Consider the following 26740-nt stretch of genomic DNA (forward strand, 5'->3'; position numbering starts at 1 on the left):
AGAGGGAATTGGAATCAGTACCCAGCAGAGAGGAATTGGAATCAGCCCCAGCAGGAAGCAATTGGAATGGAGCCCAGCAGGGGGGATTGGAGTGGGCCTTAGCAGGGGGCAACTGGAGTGGGGCCCAGCAGGGTGGAATTGGAGTGGCACCCAACAGGGGGTATTGGTGTAGGACCCAGCAGATGGAGCTGGAGTGGGCCACAGCAAGGGGGGAAATTGGAATGGGTCCCAGCAGAGGGTATCAGGGTAGGCCCCAGCAGAGGAAATTGGAATCAGCCCCAGCAGGAAGCAATTGGAATGGGGCCCAGCAGGGGAAATGAGTGGAGCCCAGCAGGGGGGATTGGAGTGGGCCCCAGCAGGGGGGATTGGAGTTGGACCTAGGTGGGGGGGATTGGGGGGGGGGGGGGGGAACTGGAGTGAACCCCACCAGAGGGTATCAGAGTGGGCCTCAGCAGGGGGAATTGGAATCAGCCCCAGCTGGAAGCAATTGGAATGAAGCCCAGCAGGGGGGATTGGAGTGGGCCTTAGCAGGGGATATTGGAGTAGGCCCCAGAGGGAAATGGAGTGGGCCCTAGCAGGGGGCAATTGGAGTGGGGCCCAGAAGGGTGGAATTGGAGTGGCACCCAACAGGGGGTATTGGTTTAGGACCCAGCAGAGGGAGCTGGAGTGGGCCACAGCAGGGGGGCAAATTGGAATGGGTCCCAGCAGAGGGTATCAGAGTGAGCCCCAGCAGAGGGAATTGGAATCAGCCCCAGCAGGAAGCAATTGGAATGGGGCCCAGCAGGAGAAATGAGTGGGGCCCAGCAGGGGGGATTGGAGTGGGCCCCAGCAGGGGGGATTGGAGTTGTACCCAGATGGGGGGATTGGAGTGGGCAGCATGTGATGCTGGAGTGGGGTCCAAGCAAGGGGAATTGGAGTAGGCCCCAGCAGGGGGGAATTGGAATGGGACCCAGCAGGGGAATTGGAATGGGCCCCAGCAGGGTGGAATTGGAGTGGCACCCAACAGGGGGTATTGGTGTAGGACCCAGCAGAGGGAGCTGGAGTGGGCCACAGCAGGGGGAGGCAGGGGGGGATTGGAGTGGACCCCACCAGAGGGTATCAGAGTGGGCCCCAGCAGAGGGAATTGGAATCAGTACCCAGCAGAGGGAATTGGAATCAGCCCCAGCAGGAAGCAATTGGAATGGAGCCCAGCAGGGGGGATTGGAGTGGGCCTTAGCAGGGGGCAACTGGAGTGGGGCCCAGCAGGGTGGAATTGGAGTGGCACCCAACAGGGGGTATTGGTGTAGGACCCAGCAGAGGGAGCTGGAGTGGGCCACAGCGGGAGGGGGGAATTGGAGTGGACCCCACCAGAGGGTATCAGAGTGGGCCCCAGCAGAGGGAATTGGAATCAGCCCCAGCAGGAAGCAATTGGAATGGAGCCCAGCAGGGGGGATTGGAGTAGGCCCCAGAGGGAATTGGAGTGGGCCCTAGCAGGGGGCAACTGGAGTGGGGCCCAGCAGGGGGCAATTGGAGTTGGGTCCCAACAGCAAGCACTCGTGGCAGCGGTGTTGTCGGGTTTGATTTCCCGTGGCTTCTGTGTTACAGAGGCGGTCCTAGCACCGACTGATGACTGTTGCTGTTGGGGGGATTTGGATTCCCAGCCATCAGTGCATCCAGCGCAGCTTCGTGGAGACCATGGCAAGGCAAGTTTGGGCCCAGGACGAGACCTGGTAGCATCAGCTGCAGCTGCCTCGGCAAGATGGACCCAAAGCAGACTCCTGGTGGCAATAGAGTCGTGGTTAGGCCAGTGTGGTACCCGGCAGCATGAGTGGAGTCTGCATTGGCAAGGTCTAGTGAGAACTCAGCAGCAAGGGCAAGATGCCGCCAAAGTGTAGCGACGTTTGTTTCAGAGGCAGCGGTGTGATGAATGGGACTCGTGCCTGGTCACCAGGCCCTTGGCCCATTATGGTGCACTTTACAAGGAGAACTGTAAAGGTGGACACTTACTTTATTTCTCTATTTTTCTGCCTTTATCTCTGTTTTGATTTATTTTGCTGTGTTTTGAGATGGTGCCGGAGAGTGGCGACACGATACAACACTTTTTCACCGTATTTTGTGGCAAGATACACGTGACAATAAATAAATCAAATCAATGAATTCATGGAAAAAATTGGCAAGAATAAGTTCAGAACCGTGCTGCTAGCCATTATTCTACGCTTATTGTTATCCTGCTCAAATTAAATCACAGTGTTTGATCCTGCAATTTAGGAGGAAATTTGAAACTAGACCACCATTGGTGAAGCTGACAGAATTCAGGGAAATGTTGCCTTCATAACCTGCCAATTTTATTCTCAATTGAGTGTTGAGTTACAAATTATATATTTTCCTGCAATTGTAATTCCTGAGTCGACTGTTTGGAGGGTAAAGGAGAGGTGAGGGAATGGAGGTTGAAACTGAGTAAACGGCAGATCAATTGTTCTGCTCTCACTCTATGTTAAACCACTCCAGTACTTACTTGCACTGCCTGGGGTGAAATATTTACATCTGCATCATAGAAGAGCATAGCTCAGTCAGAAAGATAAACCCGCAACCTTATCAGCTCCAAACAAAATAAAATCAAATGTTATCCTTCAGATCACTTTGACTTAACCCAGTGTGTGTGACCTATTTCTCTCCATCTGCAGGATTTCTGTGGTTCACTGGGACCTCAGCTTAGAGCAAAAAGCTTGCTGTAATGAGTTGCTGATTCCAACTCATGAAAAACATAGTAAATGAGAAAAGGCAGTGATATGAAAAACACTAAAAGCTTGAAAAGACAAGAACAGCAGACAACTAAAGGACAGAAGTCTTGGTTTTTAAGTTCATAAAAAATATTAATTTTAGCTTCCCTTCATTATTTAGACAGAATTTTAGATGTAAGGCAATTTTTATTTCAGCATTTCTAAGCTCTAGTCGTGTGTTATTCTGTAAATGATTCATGTTGATGCCTCACTACTAAAACCTGCCTGAAATGCTGATGCGAAAACTTATTGTTTTGAAGTCCTGTGTCATTAAATCTATGGGGATTTGATTTCCTCTGGCAGCAGATTAAACTGTGTTTGAATGAAATTCCTTTTGTTCACTTTTAATGCAGTTGGCAACCTATTTAAATTCATCACATCTAAACATCACATCAATGGCTGGGTTAGCATCAAGCTTCAAGACTTTCCCTACAATTTCCTACAACTTTTAGACTCTTGGATCAGAAATATATCTGAGTCCTGATGAGAGTGAACTGTGGGAGGAAACATATCAGTTGCACAAAGGTTGAGAATATTATGAAATGTGTGTGCCTGGTCATCTATCCACTGCACTTTTTGCCTCTAAATGATCTTACCAGAGGCCGATTGAGAGATGCATCAGTTATTAAGTATCCACTCAAAAGCAATTTTAGGTACCACCAGGATCTTACCAACATGCACCCACACCCCCCACTAAAACTTGAAGCTTGAAAGAGGTTTGAAAGTGGCAGGCTGAGGAGCAGACAAGAGTGGGGTAAAGATGGAGTAAGAGTGCTCTTTTCAATTTTCCAGAGCCATAGCTCTGCTTAAAGGTCTTTAGCCAGTGTCCTTCTAGAGTGGCACTGTCCATTTCTCCCAATGAGTCTGCCTGCTGCCCAGAGCTTCAGATATTTATACTAGCCCTCCTGCCTGTGCAGTGCACTTAATGTCCTTAATTGGATGGCATTCCCAATGGCAGCTAGTTAACATGCTGCCTCCAGGCTGGTTACACAAGCCACCAGACCACATAAACTGCAGAAATACAAACTGGTGTTGTTGTTGCCATAACGATCTCAAAATGAAAAGAGAAACAAAACAATGACCATCCCTTTCCATTATGATAGATGAAAAAAGGCAAATCAAGCACTGTAATTACAGTCAACATTAATCTGTGTATTCTGTAAATATCCTTACAGGCGTTGAAAAAATATTTTCATTTTAGCTCCTTATAACTAATGACACATTCATTCTACGAACCTGAGATATATTCTAACCAAAGTTGAAAAGGTGTTGAACAGCCTGCTAATCAATTCTTCCATTAATATCACTACTGCGTAAATTTAAATGTAGTTCTCTAAGTTCTGTGCAAAAGACTGGAAGAAAGCAGTTCCTGCAAGCTTATACCACAGCTTCAACTTTTAATAGTTGATGCCAAAAATGTCACTGTTTCAGCAGTAAACCAGCATATGAATGCTCATGAGTTTGCATGCTTTGAGTTCTGATCTTACACATGTTTATCTGAGAAGACAGGAAAAAAGGTAGATTGGTCATTCTTATTTATCGGTAATTGTGGCACAAACAAGGAGTTATGGCACAAGATGGAGGTAAACAGATTAAATCGAAGTGGACAAATAAAAGTCTCTACCCCTGAAACTCTCCAAAGATGTTGCTGTGTTAAAAATAGAAGCAGGCTTGCTTTTCTTTTCCTGTCTTTGATAATGCAGACTGGCAGCTCTATTTGAAACAAAGTCACAATCTCCTGGAGGCAACAGCACCTTTGAACAGCCAGTGCTAATCCAGAACATATTATTGTGCTTTGGTGAGTTTTAGTAACCTTTAAACTGAGAGGATTGACTAAATCAAAGTTGACATTTCTTCAACTTGTTCATTAATCAGTATTAACTGTGGCAAACAGATTATTAAGGACTTAGTTAGGCCCCAAACTACTCAGATGACAGTGATAAACAGTCCTCTTGGTCTATTTTATGATTTAAAATTTGATTAGAATGAATCATTAATTAATTTTAAACTTTTGGCTTTGAAATTCTGTGGTGGCTGTGCCAGTCTTCAACTGTAACTCTGGTGACAGACCCAAAGAAATCCTCCTTTGATTAGTTAAATGAGTCCTTGCATTCAGACTTGAATGTGTTGTCGTAATGCCTTGAACAAAAGTCATTATCCCGGCCACGCACAAAGATCATATTCGTGGTTTCTTCACATTCAATGTGCTCACGCTTGGCTTCTCTCAGAGTATTTATGTTGTTTGCTCATGAACTCTTTCCAAAAAGATCCTGACTGTCTTTCTACTAGAGTCAGAACCTTCTCCTTTGAAATCGAGTCATGTCTGTGGATATGCCCTTCATACAAATCTCCAGATTATGATATAATGCCTGCTTCTCTCATCCTAAAGAACAGTCCACATCCTTACTATTTAACCGTAAATTTCCCGCTATGGTTCTTTAGCCCTCTTCCAGCTTAATGAGGACCATGATGAGAGAAACCTAAAATGGCTGGCACAGAGAATGATTTGAGAATAGTACAAAAAGGCAGGTTCTATCAGAGAATCAGACTGAGATACCTACTAGGCAGAAGTGGGAACAGCAGATGCTGGAAATTAGAGTCAAGATTAGAGTGGTGCTGGAAAAGCACAGCAGGTCAGGCAGCTTCCAAGGAGCAGGAAAATCTACCTACTACTTAGCCACTGAGTATGTCCAGCAACTATGAAAGGAGGGGTGGCCAGGGTGAGTGGCCTCGGATCAGGTATACTAGGGGAGAGTTAGGTACAGTGCAGGATACAATCTGTATCAGTTTCAGGTTGAGGCAGGAGGGGTTGCCGTTCAGTCAGGTGGAGGGAGGTATTGGATTAGGATTAGGGGGTGTCAAGGTCAGGTTTGTGGAAATGACAGGTTGGATCAGGCTGTTTTTCATTTCGGGAACTCCATTAGGTCCTCCGTTTGCAGGGGCTGATAGGTAGAATGTCAGGTTTTATTGGCGGGGTGGAGGGGTTGTCGGGTCAGGCGTGTGTCAAGTTTTATCGGGGGCATGTTGGGTCGGGGTGTCTGTCAGGTTTTATCGGGGGGGTGATGTCAGGTTGGGGGGGGGAGCTGTATCAGGTTTTATCTGATGGGGAATGTTGAGTCGGGAGGATGTCAGGTTTCATCAGGGGGGTGGATGTCAGGTCAGGGATATCAGGTTTTATCGGTGAGGGGTGTGTCAGGTTAGGGGGAGGTGAGAGGTATGTTTGAGTTCGGGGCTTGGTCAACTTTGGTAGGTTGAGCCAGGGAGTAGGGTGAAAGGATTTGTCTGTTTCTCTTGGACACAGTTAGTGTTGGGAAGCTCTCCTGTGTGAAGCTGTCCAGGCTCCAGTTTGTATTTTCTGCTTAAAAGACAGACTTTGCTAAAATTTTAAATAACATCAACAAGATGGCCCAATATTCAAAGGTACTTCAAGCACTGCAACTGGCTGTCATCATTCAAGAGAAATGATTCTTTTTATTGCTCTGATCTTTGATAATTCACCTTTACCATACAGCTTATATTACAATCTAATGCTTAGGTGAAGCTTCACAGTACCAGGATCTGAGTTCGATTCCTGTCTCAGGCGACTGTGTGGAGTTTGCACATTCTCTTGGACTTGTTGGGCTGAAGGGCCTGTTTCCACACTGTAGGGTATCTATCTAATCAAACTCTGTTCCTAAACACAGGAAGATCATCCCTTTGATAGATAAGGTTAGAAGTCACACAATATCATCGCAAACTTTCAGAGTGTTGTTCCTTCATCAGTGCTCTAAAAGCTTGTGATTTCAAATAAACCTGTCGGACTACAACTTGGTGTCATGTGATTCTGACCTTGTCCACCCCAGTCCAACACCAGAACCTTCACATCATGTCTATGATGGATACTCATTTTAAAGAATACATGCTCCCTTTAAGTACGTGATGTTTAAGTGGAACTGTTTTCTGTATTGTTCCAATACAGGTTTTTCAGAATGCCCCATCCCCACATTCCAGAAACCTATGTAAGTGCTGTGACTGGTATGTTGCTTTTCTTCCAGCAGCAATTTTTCTGCTATTAAATTTTTATTTAAAAGCCTCTTGTGCCTCTCCCCGGAACAGCTCATCTGTCACATTGCACTTTGGATGGCTTTTGCTTTGCTGCGGCTGCACCTATCGAAATACTCATATCGGCATGAGGCATTGTAAAAGCAATTTTAACTATTTATGAAGATTGCAATATTTCCTGGATTATGAAACAGATGATCTGTTTCACCAAGGCTTTACTTGTTTAATTTTCTACTGGATCTGTGGGGGTCATATTGAATTATTGGTCTCTTGGTCTGTGAGCTGTTAAAAAGAACGTGGGGTGATGGGTGCGTGAGGAACATGTTATCACTACTCACTCCAAAACATCCCTATTGAATTGCTTTTTGCTGTTGCCCAGAAACTCTCCAATCATCTGCCGGCTCAATCCTTTTCGCTGCAGTAGGAAGTGGGCAACTCCAATCGCTGTGTCAGGGATGAATCCACGGGCGATCAGGAACTGAATTCCTTTGTCAGGATTTCTGAAAAATAAAAGAAAATGGAAAATGAAATAATTTTGAAGGAAACTAACAGAAGGCAACATACAAGGATTCAAAGATACACTAATGTGATGGCTGATTTTCTGAATGCACACCAGAAACAGGAAATCACACCTCTGCTGGTCAAACATATCAAGAAATCAAACATGAGCATTTATAACGTGCCTTTAACATAGCAAAGGCATCCCAAGGATCTTCACAGGATTGCTATCGGACAAGGCTTGACATTGAATCACAGAGATATTAAACAGGTGACCAAAAGCTTAGATAAAGAGGTACATATTAAAAAGTGTTTTAATGTCAGAAATAAAGAGAAAGAGATGTGGAAAAGGTTTAGGGAGGGAAGTCCAGAACCTGAGCCCCAGCAGCTCACCATACAGCCACCAGTATCAAAATGGAAGTCAGCATGCACAAGAAGTCAGATTTGCAGGTGATCTTGAACAGTTGTAGATTGTGAAAAGGAGAAGAGGCTGCATGGAAGCTATATTTAAAAAATGAGAATTTTAAGATCAAAGCACTGTCAGGTTGGAAACCAAAGTTGCCCACTGTCAGGGGACATGAGTGAATGGAACTTGGTCTGACTTAAGATTTTTCATCCATTGAAATCAACACATGAAAGGTTGTGCACGTCTGATGTGCAATTTCAGCTGCAGTGTGAGCCTAAAATCCTCAGTAGCTTGAGATGGTAGTGGACCGGTTATAATCCTGGACTAGTGGTCCAGAATCCAGGAGTAATGACCCAGAGACTTAAGTTTAAATCCTACCGTGGCAACTTGAGAATTTTATTTCAGTTAATTAAATAATTCTGGAATAAAAAGCTAGATCAAGTAACTAGCAGATTGTCATAAAACTCCAGCTGGATTACTAATACTCCTCTGCCATCACTACCCGGTCTGGTTTACATGTGACTCCCATCCGCTTATTCCTAACTGCCCTTTGAAATTCCCCAAAGGCAAAAGGATGAATAGTAAATGCAGATATTGCAAGCAATGCCCATATCCTGTGAAGGGATGAAGACCTGAACAGATAGAAATGTGTTAAGTTTCAGAAAATAAATAATTATTTTGCTGCAACACTACAACAGTTGATAATAAGGTTGTTGCAATGTACACCAGTAAAAGTATTTAACAGTATACAGCCACTCATGCCTAAAGACCCCCTCCACAATTTTTACCACTGCCTTCAGTAGAGGCCATTTTTAGCTCTTCTCTCTTCGGTCCTGGTCCACAGCTGGAAAGCACTAATGCAAAATGTTACTTTTCCTCAAAAGGTTTGGCGATGCTATAACATTCACTATATTATTTAATTGTTGATTTAATTTACAAAATATAACACCAAACTAAGTCTATACAAATGAGCTAACACAAGAATAAATTAAAATGAAGAAACCATTTGTAACGTTTGTTATTCTGTTATGTGCTGCTAAAGCTTTAACAAGATACAATTCCAAATCCTGGGCCAATAAGGACCCAGGGTGATAGTGAAGAAAGAGATCAATCTGCAGCTGGTACAGTTGAGAACAGAAGCGAGTCAAACAGTCAGGGCAGGCAGGGACAATTAAACTGCATTTATTTCAATGCAAAGGGCCTAACAGGGAAGGCAATTGAATTCAGAGCATGGTTAGGAACATGGGACTGGGATATCATAGCAATTATAGAAACATGGCTCAAGGATGGGCAGGACTGGCAGTTTAATGTTCCAGGATACAAATGCTACAGGAAGGATGGAAAGGGAGGCAAGAGAGGAGGGGGAGTGGCATTTTTTTGATAAGGGATAGCATTACAGCTGTGCTGAGGGAGGATATTCCTGGAAATACATCCAGGGAAGTTATTTGGGTAGAACCGAGAAATAAAAAAGAGATAATCACCTTATTGAGATTGTATTATAGACCCCCTAATAGTCAGAGGGAAATTAAGAAACAAACTTGTAAGATCTCAGCTATCTGTAAGAATAATTGGGTGGTTATGGTAGGGGATTTTAACCAATGGGCTGAGAAGTGGCAGATGGAGTTTAATTCAGATAAGTGTGAGGTGCTGCATTTTGGGAAAGCAAATCTTAGCAGAACTTATACACTTAATGCTTGTTATTCTGTCATGTGCTGCTAAACAAAGACCTTGGAGTGTAGGTTCATAGCCCCTTGAAAGTGGAGTTGCAGGTAGATAGGATAGTGAAGAAGGTGTTTGGTATGCTTTCCTTTACTGGTCAGAGTACTGAGTACAGGAGTTGGGAGGTCATGTTGCGGCTGTACAGGACATTGGTTAGGCCATTGTTGGAATATTGCGTGCAATTCTGGTCTTCTTTCTATTGCAAATATGTTGTGAAACTTGAAAGGGTTCAGAAAAGATTTACAAGAATGTTGCCAGGGTTGGAGGATTTGAGCTATAGGGAGAGGCTGAACAGGCTGGGGCTGTTTTCCCTGGAGCATCGGAGGCTGAGGGGTGACCTTATAGAATTTTACAAAATTATGAGGGACATGGATAGGATAAATAGACAAAGTCTTTTCCCTGGGGTCGGGGAGTCCAGAACTAGAGGGAATAGATTTAGGGTGAGAGGGGAAAGATATATGAGGCAACCTTTTCATACAGAGAGTGGTACGAGTATGCCAGAGAAAGTGGTGGAGGCTGGTACTATTGCAACATTTAAGAGGCATTTGGATGGGTATATGAATAGGAGGACTTTGGAGGGATATGGGTGGTGCTGGAAAAGCCCAGCAGTTCAGGCAGCATCCAAGGAGCAGGAAAATCGACGTTACGGGCAAAAGCCCTTCATCATTCCTGGTGAAGGGCTTTTGCCCGAAACGTCAATTTTCCTGCTCCTTGGATGCTGCCTGAACTGTTATGCTTTTCCAGCACTATTCTAATCTAGAATCTGGTTTCCAGCATCTGCAGTCCTTGTTTTTACCTTGGAGGGATATGGGCCGGTTGCTGGCCGGTGGGACTAGATTGGGTTGTGATATCTGGTCGGCATGGACAGGTTGGACCGCAGGGTCTGTTTCCATGTTGTACATCTCTATGGCTCTAATAATACTCTTCTGGAGCACACGTTTGATTTATTTCATTCCAGGTTCTATGCAAGGTCTGCAAAGGGTTGATTGTCTCTGAATTCAGTCAGGGAGAAGTGGAAGCTATCCAGCACAAAGCTGGTCAGAGAAGAATCATACTGCTTCAACCAAAGAGATACAAAGAGTAAGGAGCCAGAGTAATAAGTACTAACAGCACCACATGAGGCAGAGCAAGTTAATAGCACAAAAGATTAAATAGTCTTACAAGGGCAGTTTAGGATAACAGCAGTAAGTGTACTATACAGTACACTAAATTCTCAGCCATTTGCAGTCAGATGCCCTTAATCCATGTTTAAATAATTAAATAGGTCAGGATTACAGGAATAGGAAATTTAACCATGGCTGATCTGTATCTCAACTGCATTTATTCATCTTGGTTTTGTATTTCTAGAATAATAGAGATGTACAGCACAGAAACAGACCTTTTGGTCCAACTCGTCCATACCGACCAGATATCCTAAATTAATCTAGTCCTATTTGTCAGCATTTGGATAACCCTTCCTATTCATGTACCCACCCAAACGCCTTTTAAATGCTGTAATTACACCAGCTTCCACCACCTCCTCTGGCAACTCGTTCCACACACACAATACACTCTGTGTACAAATGTTCACTTTTGGGCCCTTTAAAATCATTCCCTTCTCACCTGAAACTTATGCCCTCTAGTTTTGGACTCCCCTATCCTGGGAAAAATATCTTGTTTACTCATCCTATCCATATCCCTAATGATTTTATAAAACTCTTTAAGGTCACCTCTCAGCCTCCGATGCTCCAGGGAAAACAGCCTCAGCCTATTCAGCCTCTCCCTATAAGCTCAAACCTGCCCCAACCCTTGCACCATCCTTGTAAATCTTTTCTGAATCTTTTCAAGTTTAGCAACATCTTTCCTATAGCAGGGAGACAAAAATTTAATGCAGTATTCCAAAATGGCCTAACTAATGTCTGATAGAGTCGCAACATGACCTCCCAACTCCTATACTCAATGCACTGACCAATAAAGACAAGCATACCAAACACCTTCAACACTATCATGTCACCTGTGACTCCACGTTCAAGGAAGTATGAACTTGCACTCCAAGGTCACTTTGATCAGCAACACTCCCCAGGACCTTACCATAAAGTGCATAAGGCTTGCCCCGATTTGCCTTTCCAAAATGCAGCACCACACATTTATCTAAATTAAACTCCATCTGCGACTCCTTGCCTATTTGGTCAAGATCCTGTTGTACTCGAAGGTGACCATCTTTGCTGTCCACTACATCACTAATTTAGGTGTCATCTGCTAACATGCTAACCATACCTCCTATATTCATGTCCAAATCATTTATATAAATGACAAAAAGCAATGGACCCAGCACTGATCCTTGCTGGCACACCACTGGTCACAGGCCTCCAGTCCAAAAAGCAACCGTCTCCCACCACCCTGTCTCCTACCTTTGAGCGGGTTTTGTATCCAAATGGCTAGTTCCCCCTCTATTCCATGTAATCTAAACTTGCTAATCAGTCTACAATGCAGAACCCTGTCAAATGTCTTGTACTGAAGTCCAAAGAGACAATGTCCACAGCTCTTCCTTCATCACTTCTTCAAAAAACTCAATCAAGTTAGTGAGACATAATTTCCCACATTCAAAGCCATGCTGACTATCCCTAATCAGTCCTTGCCTTTCCAAATACATGTACATCCTGTGCCTCAGAATCCATTCCAACAACTTAACCACCATTGATAAAAGGGTCACCATTCTATAGTTCCCTGGCTTTTCCTTACTGCCTTCCTTAAATAAAGACACAACATGTCTTCTGGCACCTCACCTGTGGCTATCTATGATACAATGAACTGACATAACCTATTAGGTTTGAACGGACAGAATTCTGGATTCTTACCATTCAACATGAAGAAGGGCTTCTGAGACCACCCTCCTGACAGCCTTATTATAACTTTACCGAAATAAATACTTTTTCTCCATCCATTCTATCAAATCCTTTAATCATCTTCAATCATCCTCTCATCCTTTATTCTCAAGATAAGACTGAACTATAGACAATGTCCTCATTGTTTGTCCATTTTAGTCATGGAATGTTCCCAGACAATTTCTGCTACATCCCTCCGGTGTTAATATGTCCAGCCTGATGTGCATTGTCCAGAATGGATCCAGGAACTCTATATTAGATATAAGTGCAGCAAACACAGGAAGTGTAACATCTGCCCATTTTCTTCCTGAGCAAAGCTCAGTGCAAGCTGTAAGAACAGCATTTCACTTTCCCCTGGGGACACTGCAGCCTTTGGGATTCAATATTGTGTTCAATAATTTTAGGGACCTCTCTGTCACCATAAGAATGGCATATTAAGGTATCCTATTTGCTGGTTGGTTAAATCCCTGAGTCTGTTACTGGCAAAGATATGGTACCTATTCAGGAAACAGTTGGAAACGTGGGGCTTCAGTCAAATTCTGCTGTCCATTGTTGGGTAGGTTCTGCGAAGCAGCTGGAAGGCATCATAGATCCGCCTTTTAACTGGAAGACTACACTTTAGTCTGTCGTTCAACAGTAGCTAGGAAATCAGCTTGTCTATATTTGACAAGTCCAGCACATCAGTTGGTGTACTATACATCTGCTTCGTAGACTGTTTCATAATATATTTGTATGCAAAATATATTTGTGTTCTCATGGGGAGTACAGAAATGTAAAACAAAATTAAAATTACCCTGTTACTTTGAATTAGACAATTAAATATGAATTCTCATGAGAATTATTATGAGAATTTTGCAGCATTAAATTTAACCTCTATTTTTGAAATTAAAAACAAGTATTAAAAGGTACAAGTTGAATTTTATACAGGATTCAATGAGTAACCATTACTAAACAGGTACTCCACACAATAAGTTAATTTTGCCTGCTAGCTAAATTGGATAGTTGCTGAAAATGAGGGTAGATATCTTTTACATCCATTTAATGCAATGTGAGTAGCATGCCAACTTTGTATGCTGTTCATTTGAAAGATTTTTGCAGCCACTGCTAACCATGCTGTTAATTCACTGCACACATCAGCAGGGAACTTAGTGTCATTAGGAACTTGCATTACTACTTAAAGCTAGGCTGCACCTCTTAAAGGGGAGATAATTTGTAGATGGTGCAGGACCTGGGAGTCATTCTGCAACTGATCTAGAAAAGATTGAATAATGGCCAGCCAAAAAGATGAACTCACATGAATGGTCAAGGTCAGTAAATGAATTTTCAAATGCCATTATCCTATCAAATACATTATTAGACTCAGACACAGCTCAAAGCAAACCATCACTTACCTTTTACAGCACTTTCCAAATCTGCAAGCTCCACCACCTAAAAGAAAAATGACTCAAAGGAACACCACCACCTGCAAGTCTCCCACATTATCTTGAATTGGAACTATATTGCCCTTTCTACAGTGTCAGAAAGGCAGAAACCTGGAACTTCCTTCTAATGTGGGTGACAGCTGTGCCAAATGGAATGTGGTGACCCATGACAGCAGCTCAGCACCACCTCCTCAGGGGAAATTAAGGATGAATGTGATTTGTCTTATCATCAATGCCCAGGTCCCATGGACTGAAGAATACTTAGTATTCCGAAGATTCATTCACCCTAACAACACGCAGCATTACTGCACCTGCACATTCACACTTCGCAGCTTTCACATACTGCCATCCATTCAACTGAAAGTCTCATTGGCCAAACAGATTGCATGAACCTCACACTAGGTGGCAGTTCACATCTTTATTCTAACTTTTGTGGAGGAGATGAATGACGGTCCTAATGAGAAAGGCCTTTGTTTAGACTGTGAACATTGCTGGGGCTGAATCTATTGAAGATGATTGTATCCTTATATATACACACAAATATGTATAATATATTCACACCTATCCCCCATCCCATGATCTCTTTTGGCAGAGAAACTGTGGATAGTACAAGCATGCATAATTTATTTACCCCTCTTTCTTTATCATAGTCCTACCCTTATCCATGTTCTTCTTAGATAGGATTACGAGATAACCTGCATTCAACTTCTGAAACAGCAGGAACCTGCCACAATTCATCAGTCTTCCAAATCCAATAATCCATGCAGAGCTACCACCCAATAAACACTAGTGCAGTGAGCACATAATAGCATGTTATCGACCTTCACTGACAGGCATCTTGATGCCAACTCTCTGTCCTTCTGGAAATAGGTCATAAGGTAATCCTGTTTGCTTGCAATATTGGTAAACTTATGGAAAGTATATAATAGATAAGTGCTCAAAGCATGATTAATGCAAAGAATTAACAAAATTGGCCAAATCTGTACACACTGTTCAATGTTATGGACTTACAACATCCAGGATGTGGATTAAAACTGTGTAAGGTTAACCTTTTTGATGCAAACCTTTCAGCCTGCAGACCTTTTGAGATTGGACAAAAGTTGGAAATCATGCTTCAATCATTTATTCAGTAACGCACTTGAACCTTTAAAGACCCTCCTAGATATTGCAGCTACTGTTGTGAAAAGAGGCTCTTTCATTGTTTTTCATGTGCTGCTGTCCTCCTGGTGAGGTTGCACTGAGCGTTTGGATGCTGGAAATCTGAAACGAAGCAGAAATTGCTGGCGAAGCTCAGCAGGTCCGGCAGCATCCGTGGACAGAAAGCAGAGTCAATGTTTTGGTCCAGTGACTCTTCATCAGAACGTTGATTTTGCTTTCTCTCCAGAGATGCTGCCAGACCTGCTACGTTTTTCCAGCAACTTCTTTACTTGAAATGGGATTTGAATATATGGTTGAAAGTGTCAGAATAGTAAAGGTCAGAGTTGGTGGCTCAAAGAAACCCTCATGATTCCTACAGACCACTAGTTTCTTTCACATATGTGCCCAGCCAGCTAAGTGAAGATGCCAAAATGACTACCAGTAACTATTTTGGATTTGTCCATGCGGTGCTGCGTAGTACAGGCATTGGAGGTGATTCCCTCAAATTCCAGGAGAAGCAACATGTTGCATTGTTTTCAAACTTTGGAGAAAGAAAAGTCAAAACAACAGCACTTTTAAAAGGGAGAGGGACAGACAAAGGCAGCACATGGTCAGGTCAATGCAGGAGAGAGAGCGAGAGCACAGCAGTGAACCTGCACATTTACTGCCTTTGCTGTGAATTCATGTATCGCTGGACATCGGAGTGCATCTAGGAAAATTAACAAACACTAAAATTCGCAACTAATCTTGGAGGAACCTGTTTAGGAGAAGTCACAGCAGAAAAACAGATAAGTAAATAGTTTTAAGTGTGGCCTTGCTGTAAGTCTGCAGTAGTGACTAGAGTTTTCTTTTCTTTATTATATGTTTATTTGAGATATGTCTCTTGATTAAACTTAAAAATTGAAGCCATAAGTATTAAGTTAGCCTGGAGCAGTGTTTTGTAGAGGAACAAGATGGTGCTATTTTCTGGGTCTGGAGTTTGGAAGAAGCAATAATGGCCCTTAGTAGAATGATATGCTTTTTCTTGTCAGATGTAAGAATTTACGGACCAGTTTACATGTTATTGAGGATCATTTCTGCAATAAATGCCAGTGGGTGTGAATCCTATCAGATCGAATGGATTGGTTAGAGAGACAGTTAGAGGCAATTAGGAATTTGCAAGAGCAAGGGTATGTGATGGATGACAGTTATCGGAAGGGGGAAAAGTTGCAGATCGGGTCACAGAGATGGGTTAACTCCAGGAAAGGTAGGAGAGTTGGCAGTTATTGCAGGAGTCTTCTGTGGCTATCCCCATCTCAAACTAGTATGCTGTTTTGGAAAATGTAGGGAGAGATGGATTCTCAGGGGAATGTGGCATGAACAGCCAAGTTTCTGATATTGAGACTGGCTCTAATGCAATGAGGGGTATGTTGGATTCCAAGAAATTGATTGTGATAGGGGATTCTCCAGTCCAAGGCACAGACAGACGTTTTTGTGGCCAGCAGTGAAAAATCAGAACAGTGTGTTGGCTCCCTGGTGCCAGGATCAAGGATGTCTCAGAGAGGGTGCAGAATGTTCTCAAGGGCGAGAGGGCCCAGCAGGGGATCATTGTACACAGTGGAACCAATGACATAGGAAGGGAAAAGGATGAGATTCTGAAGGGTGACTGTAGAGATTTAGGCAGGAATTTAAAAAGGAGAATCCTTGAGAATAATAATATCTGGATTACTCCTGGTGTTACGAGCTAGTGAGAGGAGGAATAGGAGGTAGAGCAGATGAATGCATGGTTGAGGAGCTGGTGTATGGGAGAAGGACTGACATTTTTGGATCATTGGAATGTCTTCTGGGGTAGAAGAGACCTGTACAAGAAGGATGATTTGCACCGGAATTGGAAGGGGACTAATATACTGGCAGGGAGATTTGCTAGAGCTGCTCAGAGGGATTTAAACAAGTAAGTGGGGGGGAGGGGGGAAATGCAGGGAGATAATGAGGAAAGGGATCAATCTGAGACTGGTACAGTTGGGGAAGAGAGTGAGTCAAATAATCAGGACTGATAAATTAAACTGCATTTGCTTCAATGTAAGAGTCCTAACAGGGAATGCAGATGAACTCAAGGCATGGTTAGGAACATGGGACTGGGATATCATAGCAATTACAGAAATGTGGCTCAGGGATGGACAGGACTGGCAGCTTAAATGTTCCAGGATACAAATGCTACAGGAAAAATAGAAAACGAGGCAAGAGAGGAGCGGCAGTGGTGTGTTTGAAAAGAGATAGCTTTACAGCTGTAATGAGGATGGATATTCCCGGAAATACATCCAGGGAAGTTATTTGGGTGGATATGAGAGATAAGAAAGGGATCGTCACATTATTAGGATTGTATTATAGACCCCTTAATAGTCAGTGGGAAATTGAGAAACAAATTAGTAAGGAGATTTCAGTTATCTATAAAGAATAATAGGGTGGTTATGGTAGGAGATTTTAACTTTTCAAGCTCAGACTGGGACTGCCATAGTGTTAAGGATTTAGGTGGAGAGGAATTTGTTAAGTGTGTACAAGAAACTTATCTGATTCAGTATGTGGATGTACCAACTAGAGAAGGTGCAAAACCTGACCTACTCTTGGGAAATGAGACAGTGCAGATGACGGATGTGTCAGTGGGGGAAGCACTTTGGAGCCAGCAACCATAATTCTATTAATTTAAAACAGTGATGGAAACGGATAGACCAAATCTAAAAGTTGAAGTTCTAAATTGGAGGAAGACTAATTTTAATGGTATTAGGCAAGGATTTTCAAAAGCAGATTGAGGGAAGATGTTCGCAGGTAAAGTGGCGGCTGGAAAATGGGAAGCCTTCAGGAATGAGATAACCTGAGTCCAGAGACAGTATATTCCTGTCAGGGTGAAGGGAAAGGCTGGTAGGTGTAGGAAATGCTGAATGACTAGAGAAATTGAGGTTTTGGTTAAGAAAAAGAATGAAGCATTTGTCATGTATAGACAGGATATATCGAGTGAATCCTTAGAAGGGGATAAAGGCAGTAGGAGTATACTTAAGAGGGAAATCAGGAGGGCAAAAAGGGGACACGAGATAGCTTTGGCAAATAGGGTTAAGGAGAATCCAAAGGGGTTTTTACAAATACATTAAGATCAAAAGGGTAACTAGAGAGAGAATAGGGCCCCTCAAAGATCAGCAATGCAGCTTTTGTGTAGAGCCACAGGAGATGGAGAAGATACTGAACAAGTATTTTGCTTCAGCGTTTACTGTGAAAAAGACATGGAAGATATAGAATGTAGGGAAATAGATGCTGACATCTTGAAAAATGTCCATATCACAGAGGAGGAAGTGCTAGGTGTCTTGAAACGCATAAAAGTGGATAAGTCCCCAGGACCTGATCAGATGTACCCTAGAACTCCGTGGGAAGATAGGGAAGTGATTGCTGGGCCCCTTGCTGAGTTATTTGTATTATAATAGTCACAGCTGAGGTGCCAGAAGACTTTTGTGGTGCCTTTGTTTAAGAAATGTGGTAAGGAGGGAGCCAGGGAACTATAGACCAGTGAGCCTGACCTCGGTGGAGGGCAAGTTGTTGGAGGGAATCCTGAGGGACAGGATTTACATGTGTTTGGAAAGGCAAGGTCTGATTAGGGATAGTCAGCATGGATTTGTACATAGGAAATTATATCTCACAAAGTTAATTGAGTTTTTTGAAGAAATAACAAAGAGATTTGATGAGGGCAGAGCAGTAGATGTGATCTATATGGACTTCAGTAAGGTTTGACAAGGTTCCCCATGGGACACTGGTTAGCAAGGTTAGATCTCATGGAATAAAGGGAGAACTAGCCATTTGGATACAGAACTGGCTCGAAAGTTGGAGACAGAGGGTGGTGGTGGAGGGTTGTTTTTCAGACTGGAGGCCTGTGACCAGTGGAGTGCCACAAGGATCAGTGCTGGGCCCACTACTTTTCGTAATTTACATAAACAATTTGAATATGAGCATAAGAGGTATAGTTAGTACATTTGTAGATGACACCAAAATTGGAGGTGTAGTGGATAGTGAAGAAGGTTACCTCAAATTGCAACAGGATCTTGATCAGATGGGCCAATGGGCTGAGGAGTGGCAGATGGAGTTTAATGGAGATAAATGCGAGGTGCCACATTTTGGGAAAGTAAATCTTAGCAGGACTTATACACTTAATGGTAAGATCTGAGGGAGTGTTGCTGAACAAAGAGACCTTGGAGTGCAGGTTCATAACTCCTTGAAAGTGAAGTCGCAGATAGATAGGATAGTGAAAAGGCATTTGGTATGCTTTCTTTTATTGGTCAGAGTATTGAGTACGGGGTTGGGAGGTCATGTTGCAGCTGTACAGCTGATTAGGCCACTGTTGGAATATTGCATGCAATTCTGGTCTCTTTCCAATCGGAAGGATGTTGTGATACTTGAATGGGTTCAGAAAAGACTTACAAGGATGTTGCCAGGGTTGGAGGATTTGAGCTACAGGGAGAGGTTGAATAGCCTGGGGCTGTTTTCCTTAGAGCAGGGGAGGCTTGTGGTGGTGTTAGGGGAGGGTGGGGCTGACGGAGGTCTACAAACTTATGAGGGATATAGATAAGAAGAAACGTTTTCCTCTTAGTAGAGGGATTAATAACCAGAGAGCATAGATTTAAGCTAACGGAATGAAGGTTTCAAGGAGATTTGAGGAAGGATGTTTTACCCAGTGTTTGTTGCTGATCAAAATTCATTGCCTGAAAGATAGAGATGAGAACCATCACAACATTTAAGAAGGTTTTGGATGAACACTTGAGATGACATAGCATTCAAGGCTATGGGCAAGGGCTTTTGAGATACGTTGTTATTGTCTCTACCTCTTGACAAAAGGTCTGCATTCAAGTCCCACCTGCTCTAAAGGTATGTCACAATATATCTTAAGAGGTTAACTAAAATATCTCAAAGGTTATTTTCTGGAAAATGGGACTAGAGTAGAATGGTGCTTCATGACTAGCACCATGTGGGCCCCCTGCGCTGTAAAACTGTCTGTAAACATGGCCAAGTTCCGAAACAACTGAGCAGTTACTTACACCACTGATATGCCCAGCTCTGTTGCAGATTATTTTTCAAAGATGCACAGCTGTGTGTCAGAGAAAGCTGTTAAATATATTCATTGAAATCAGCAGAATTCAATTGACCTTTAAGACACTATTTTACAGCCTGGACTGTGGTGTTCTCCTATCACATCAGCAAATTCAACTATATATATGTTCATTTCTAATCAATTGTACATGTGAGGGTCAATTCATTTAGATCGAAACTCCTAGGCTGTTTTGTTAGTGCTGATTGTTAAAAACTGGTATTGGTGTCCCTTGTACAGTACTGCTGACAAAAAAATACAGAGCTAGTCTTCACCTCAGAGAGCTGCTGCAGCATCCTAGGCTGTCTGAATGAGAAGCAGTTGTTTTCTACCTACAGCATCAAGTTACCACACAACTTGATGGCTTGCCCTCAATTACATAGAGTTGACTTGAGTCACATTGAGTCACTTTGACCCTTTATCCCAATTCAAATACCTGTGAATTTCAGTGACTAGCTCTCCCTTTGTTCTGTATGTCTCTTCACAATGATATGTTTCCCTTCCTGTTGGAAGTCCTTCTACACCACAGACCTACCGTCCCAACTCATGGAATTTTCCAATCTGCAAGTTTCCCATTAACTTCCTCTAATCCCATGAAATTAAGTGCAGTCATTATAGTATGTCACTGAAACATTTAAGCTCTCTGCAACACATATTTTTTATAAAAGTTTTACATTCGTTCCTCTTGTAAAAAGAAAAAAAAAATTGGATCGTAATATGGTTTTGTTTCTGCACAGTAAGCAATAATTAAATGCAGCATTTAATTGAAAAATGTGGCATAAAGCATTATCCTTCAGTTAAATGGCATGCCCTTAATTATAACCCCCACGCAATTATTACTGCTTAAATGTTTTGCTCAATTAAAGTGGCCTTAAAGCAGAATGTCTCTCTTCAAATTGACTTCAGAAGCTGAAGCTGTCATCATAGCTTTCATGTTAAAATTTCTAAACAGTCCAATACCCTGTTGCAGAACAAGCAGCAATTCCAACGAGTCACTCTCACACTTGAGTCCGGTTAATGTTATTATGCTCTGTGCTGGGTCAGGGTCTCCACAGTTGCAGTCAGGTGATGTTTTGAGGTGCCACTTGTACAGCACTGGTCTGATCAGCAATGTCCAGTTTATTGAGGGTTGTTCACATGGTCCAGAGGATTAATGTCTGGTTGTCAGCAGGTTGAGTCAGAGACAACGGCTGGGATTTTCCCACCTTCACATTAATTTAGAAAGCTGCAGCATTTCCAGGAGGGAAACTCCTTCTGAGGAAGTTGAGCTCACTGGATCTTCTGGCAATCAAGGAGTAGATTGAATGAAGGTAGGCCCCTGGAGTAGAAAACCACACCCATTGGAGGCCGGGAGCTCTGGCACTCAGCAATGCCGTGGCACAGAGTGTGGCTATTGCCAGGAAAGCAACATCTGGATGAAGGATCACTGACAGGAAAAGTATGTGTTATTTGGAGCATTTTGGGATCATGGGAACAGAGGACAGGGGGCTCAGAAGCCTGGACAAGGGGGTAGCTCTCAGGGACTCTTATAACTCTATCATTGCTCAATTTGGAGCATCACATGTTAGAAAGCCTTCAAATATTTGAAAGGGTTAACTTTTATGGTCAACAGAAAAAGCAAAGAAAAACAAAATGAAATAATCTGTAGTTGCTTCTGGGAACAAACTGAGGCTGATTTGCCTTTTGAGCAAGAACAAACGTACAGTGAATGAATAATGACCTCAGTCAGCTCACATCTATTAGAACTGTGTGTCAATTAAGTCCTGTTTGGTTTGTTGCACCCGGCACTGCAGCTGTTTATCATATAAAAAGTAATGTTCCTCTTGCTCAATGTCCTCACCTTCTTCCTCGGAAGATTGCTGCTGCTGCTGCTGCTCTCTCAGTTCTTCAGCATCCATCACATTCTCTCTTTGCCTGCTCCGTTTGTGGGAAGAGTAGCACATACGGATTATGCAAAATATTTTGTCTGGATTGGACTGCAAACCTCCTCCAAACTGATGCAAATATCAGATCCACTTCTCCAGCAGACATCTCTTCTGCTCCATTCCAGCCTTGATGGAAAATGGGCTGCATTGTATCTACTATTGGCCTTGGTCAGTGATTGTGGAATGGAGTTGTCAGTCACAGATGCAGAGGTTAACTCTTGTGCCCCAGATACTATCCTTGCAGATTATCTGGCTCTAACCTAATGCAATACTGTATCCCACCCCTGTTGAGTTGCCTCGTTCACAATTATTGTTCTCTCTATATTCCTGCATGCTGTTTCCCCACAAATAACTTCCCCAGCATCCCTGCCACTGTGATGGTCCCTGACAACTCACTTTCACTTTCAGTGATCAGATGCTCCAGGACTGATGGTTATAACTTCTGACAGAAATGGAAAGACAGCCTCAACTGTTGGTGACCATACCCCTGACTCATCTCTGTGTAGCTCTCAAACTGACATATGACTAATCTCCAGACTGGGTGAACTGGACCGGCAGAATGACCATGGCCTACTCCTCGAACTGCAGAGATACAGAAACCCTGACCACTCCAAGCAACTGACTGGCTGTAATCAAGCTGTTAGACTGAGATCAGACACTGCCCTTGATTGACTGTGCCATTAGTCTCTGATTATAGACAGTTCTTCTTGACTTAACTGAACCTAACTCCTCTTAAGTTTAGACATGGCCATGTAAGCTGGTAAAACATGCTGCTAGTGTGACAGTAACATAGCACACTGCCATATAGCAACATGACCACCACCACTATCCCCCCCACCCCCAACTGCTTAGTGCTGGCAACAATGACCATCTGACTCAGTTTGCATCCTCGTGAAACTATAAGCCAAGATATGGTGTCCTAGGCCTAGCCATTTTCAGCTGATTCAATAATGACCTTTCCTTCATTATAAGGTTAGAATTGGGAATGAGCATTGACAGTTCGCTGTGCTCAGTACCATTTGCAACTCCTCAGATACCGAAGCAATCCAAGTCCAAAGTATTGGACAGTATTCCCAGTATTCCAGTTTGGGGTGACAAAAGCAAGTGACATTCACACCACACAAGTGACACACAACATAGAATTTAACAATTGTTCCAGTCAGTCCATGGCATTACTATCACTGAGTCCCCGACTCTTAACATCCTGTGGGTTACCATTACCAGAAACCGAACTGGACTAGCCATATAAATACTATGATATCAAGAGCAGGTCAGAGGCTAAGTACCCTGCAGTGATTAACTCATCTCCTGACTCCCCAAAGTCTACCTACCATCTACAAGTTACAAATCAGGAGTGTGTTGGAATACCCGCCACTTACCTGAAAGAGTGAAGCAGCAATAACACCAAAGAAGCTTGATACCATCCAGGACAAAGCAGCCCCTTTATTGGCACCCCACACTGAAATATTCAGTTCCTCTACCACCGATGCTCAGTCGCAGCAGTGTATACCTGTGTACTGTAGAAATTTACTAACGTTCTTTAGAAATACCTTCCAAATCCACAACTGCTATCATCTAGAAGGACAAGGGCAGCAGATACATGGGAATACTACCACCTACATTTTCCCCTCCAAGCCACTAACCATTGTGACTTGGAAATATATTGCAATGCCTTCAGTGTTGCTGGGTCAAAATTCTGGAATTCCCTTCCTAATGACATTATAGGTCTAGCTATACCAATGGTTAGGAATGGTTCAAGAAGGCAACTCACCATCACCTTCAAGGGCATCTAGGGATGGGCATTAAATGCTGACCCAGCCAACATCCCATGGATGAATAAAACAAAACTGTGAGTCTTTAAGTTCTGACTTAGCTAGCAAAACACAAAAAAGCAAGGCAAAGTATATATGGGGGAATCCAAGTAGGGACAAAGTGAGTGTGCTAAGACAGCAGGCAAGCACCCGAGGTTTACCCAGCTCTGATGTATGAGATGGGTGCCTGTCCTTGGGTGCAAAGTGGCCTGGCAGCAGCATTGTAATGTAAGATGTTGGTGTCTTCCAATGTGCAGCATTGACGGGGAGAATCGTATTCCAAGTTAGTCTCCAAGTGCTGTGATAGTGTGTTGTGGTCATGAGTGTCTGACACTGACTTTTGTGGATGGTTGGTGCAGGCATTTGCTACGTATGGAATGTACCTGGAGATGGTGGGGACTGCTGGTCAAGTGGAAGTCTGGAGGAGCAAGGGGCAAGCTGGAGCTCTTGGTGAGTTGTTCTGGCTTTCATTCTGGGAGTTGGTGGCATCTACATTTTCTCTGCTGCATGTGAAAGTAGCAAACTGCATATAAATCAGGGGTGACATTAGGTACAAGTGAGATAGAAATGCAAATAGGCCTCTTGCCATTCGCTAGTGAGATTCTCATTTTGCCATTCAAGTCTTGGGTTGAAAATCATTTTCTCTTTCTCGATATTAAGAATCTAATTTTTTTTCCAATTTCATCATATGTTCCCAACTGACCCACTATTGCCCATATTTCCTAAAGGCTGGGAAAGTTTAGGCTAAGGTGTTTATTTGTAAGCGTTACTTTCTCCCCAAGCATTCCTCCAGGTTTCACCATAGTTCAATATGTTCAAGGGCGTTTATGTTGCCATATGGTGAGTTGGAGGTCTCTAGACCATGTAAATCTCTAATCTGGCAAAAATAGCCGAACATTTCTGTAATTGGAGATTGTAACCAAACCCAGATAAACCCATCAACTCCTCATTTCACCTTAAAATTTTAAGGCACACAAGTCACCCATATGGACCTCAAATCATCACAGCAAACTCACTGACACACATTTCTTAGCTAGGAGAAAGTGAGGACTGCAGATGCTGGAGATCACAGTCAAAAAGTCTGGTGCGGAAAAGCACAACAGGTCAGGCAGCATCTGAGGAACAGGACAGTTGACGTTTTGAGCATTAACTCTTCATTTTGATGAAGAACTTATGCTCGAAATGTCAACCGTTCTGCTCCTCAGATGCTGCCTGACCTGCTATGCTTTTCCAGTGTCATACGTTTTGATATATTTCTTTGCAATCAAAATAATTTCTGAAATTTAGGAGTTTATCAAAAGGAAATTCAAGAAATATATTGAAAACATGAGAACCCAGGGCATCTTCTCAAGGGCAGCTAGGGATGGGCAATAAATACTGGCCCAGTCAGCGATGTCCACACTTCACAAGTGAATTTAAAAAAGGAAAAATGGGCACATTTTTCACTTTAAAGGTTTGGCACTAATTTTAGTTATAGACAAACTACTACATTCATAACCTACTGATCACATCTGAGTTGCTTCGTTTCCAAAATATTAGCATTTGTTCCAGTGTCACAGCCCTTCAACTGAGAACAAAATATTGTTGAAACTCATTTTGATCTGTCAATGATCAATAAAAAAATTCAATTGTCAGAAATCCTTCAAACTCATTCCACGGAATAACATGTTAATTAGTCCATTTACTGCTGGATAGATGACAAAAAATACATTATTAAACAGGCCATTAAGAAGGATGCACTGACAAATCACGGTAGGAACTAAAAAAAATTATAGAGATCTATTACTGGAAACCCAATAATGGCCAAGTACTGTCAATTAGTTTATCACTTTACCCTCTTTCTAAGGCAATTCGGGATTGTTGGACAAGAAGTCTTGAGAAGAAAGTAACCAAGAAGAAGTCATGATGTTATTTAAGAGACAGATGCTTAGGAGATATCCAAAAGTGACAAAATACATATTCAAACTCACGTTTTTTAAAAATCTCTTCCCTCTTGACAAGAACCACCAGAACGTGTTAAGACTGTGTGAAAAAGGTGTTAACAGACTTAGAAAGTAGCTAGAGTAGATAATCAGCCACAATTAATCTTAGCGAGGGAGAGACAGAGTTGTAATCTGACATAAAAACAATCTAGAAGGGCTGTATGCAATGTACCCTAGGCCCTTTGTCATGTGAAGCACAAGTAGGTTCATTTACCTACACTATTAATGTGTAGGTCATGCAGATCACTTCACAGGTTAGACTGCTAACATTGGGCATTTAAATTCCACCAAAGCTTAGATTAGTTGTTATTGTGGAATATTAAAGATCATATGAAACATATAGCAAGAAAAAGACCAAGTAAACTGCAGCATTACACAAGTAATATATAGTAGATGGAAAACATTCAGCCTGGAGCTCAGCGACCAGTGGTGTTCTGTAGGGATCAGTTGTGGGACCTTTGCTCTTTGTGATTTTTATGATTGACTTGGATAAGGTAGTGGAAGGGTGAGTTAGTAAGTTTGCCAATGCCACAAAGGTTGGTGGAGTAGTGGATAGTGTGGAAGGCTGTTGGTTGCAACAGGACATTGACAGGATGCAGGGCTGGGCTGAGAAGTGGCAGATGGAGTTCAACCTGGAAAAGTCTGAAGTCATTCACTTTGGAAGGTCAAATTTGAATGCAGAATACAGGGTAAAAGGCAGGAATCTTGGCAGTGTGGAGGAACAGAGGGATCTTGGGGTCCATGTCCATAGATCCCACAAAGTTGCTACCCAGGTTGACAGGGTAAGAAGGCTTATGGTGTGTTGGCTTTCATGAGCAGGAGGACTTAGTTTAAGAGCTGTGAGGTTATGCTGGAACTCTCTATAGAGTCCTGGTTAGACCACACGTGGAATATTGCATCCAGTTCTGGTTGCCTCATTACAGGAAAAAAGTGGAAGCTTTGGAGAGATTGCAGAGGAGGTTTACCAGGATGCTGCCTGGACTGGAAGGCATGTCTTATGAAGAAAAGTTGAGGAAAGGTACATAAGTTAGCTCACTGAGCTTGAGGATTTGTTTTCAGATGTTTCGTCAACATAA

The 26740-nt window shown here is 42.8% G+C and overlaps 1 protein-coding gene across 3 annotated transcripts in view; it reads right to left on the reverse strand.

Moving 5' to 3' along the window:
* LOC140458097 (IQ motif and SEC7 domain-containing protein 3-like) overlaps positions 1-26740 on the reverse strand; it is a 401191-nt gene that overhangs the window by 122667 nt on the left and 251784 nt on the right. For all 3 annotated transcript variants that reach the window (XM_072552166.1, XM_072552168.1, XM_072552167.1), the window contains exon 5: positions 7139-7300. In XM_072552166.1, coding sequence (XP_072408267.1) covers positions 7139-7300 — 162 coding nt within the window. The remainder of the gene's footprint in view (positions 1-7138; positions 7301-26740) is intronic.

The sequence above is a fragment of the Chiloscyllium punctatum genome, chromosome 32 (genome assembly GCF_047496795.1).
Source record: "Chiloscyllium punctatum isolate Juve2018m chromosome 32, sChiPun1.3, whole genome shotgun sequence".
Taxonomy (NCBI): domain Eukaryota; kingdom Metazoa; phylum Chordata; class Chondrichthyes; order Orectolobiformes; family Hemiscylliidae; genus Chiloscyllium; species Chiloscyllium punctatum.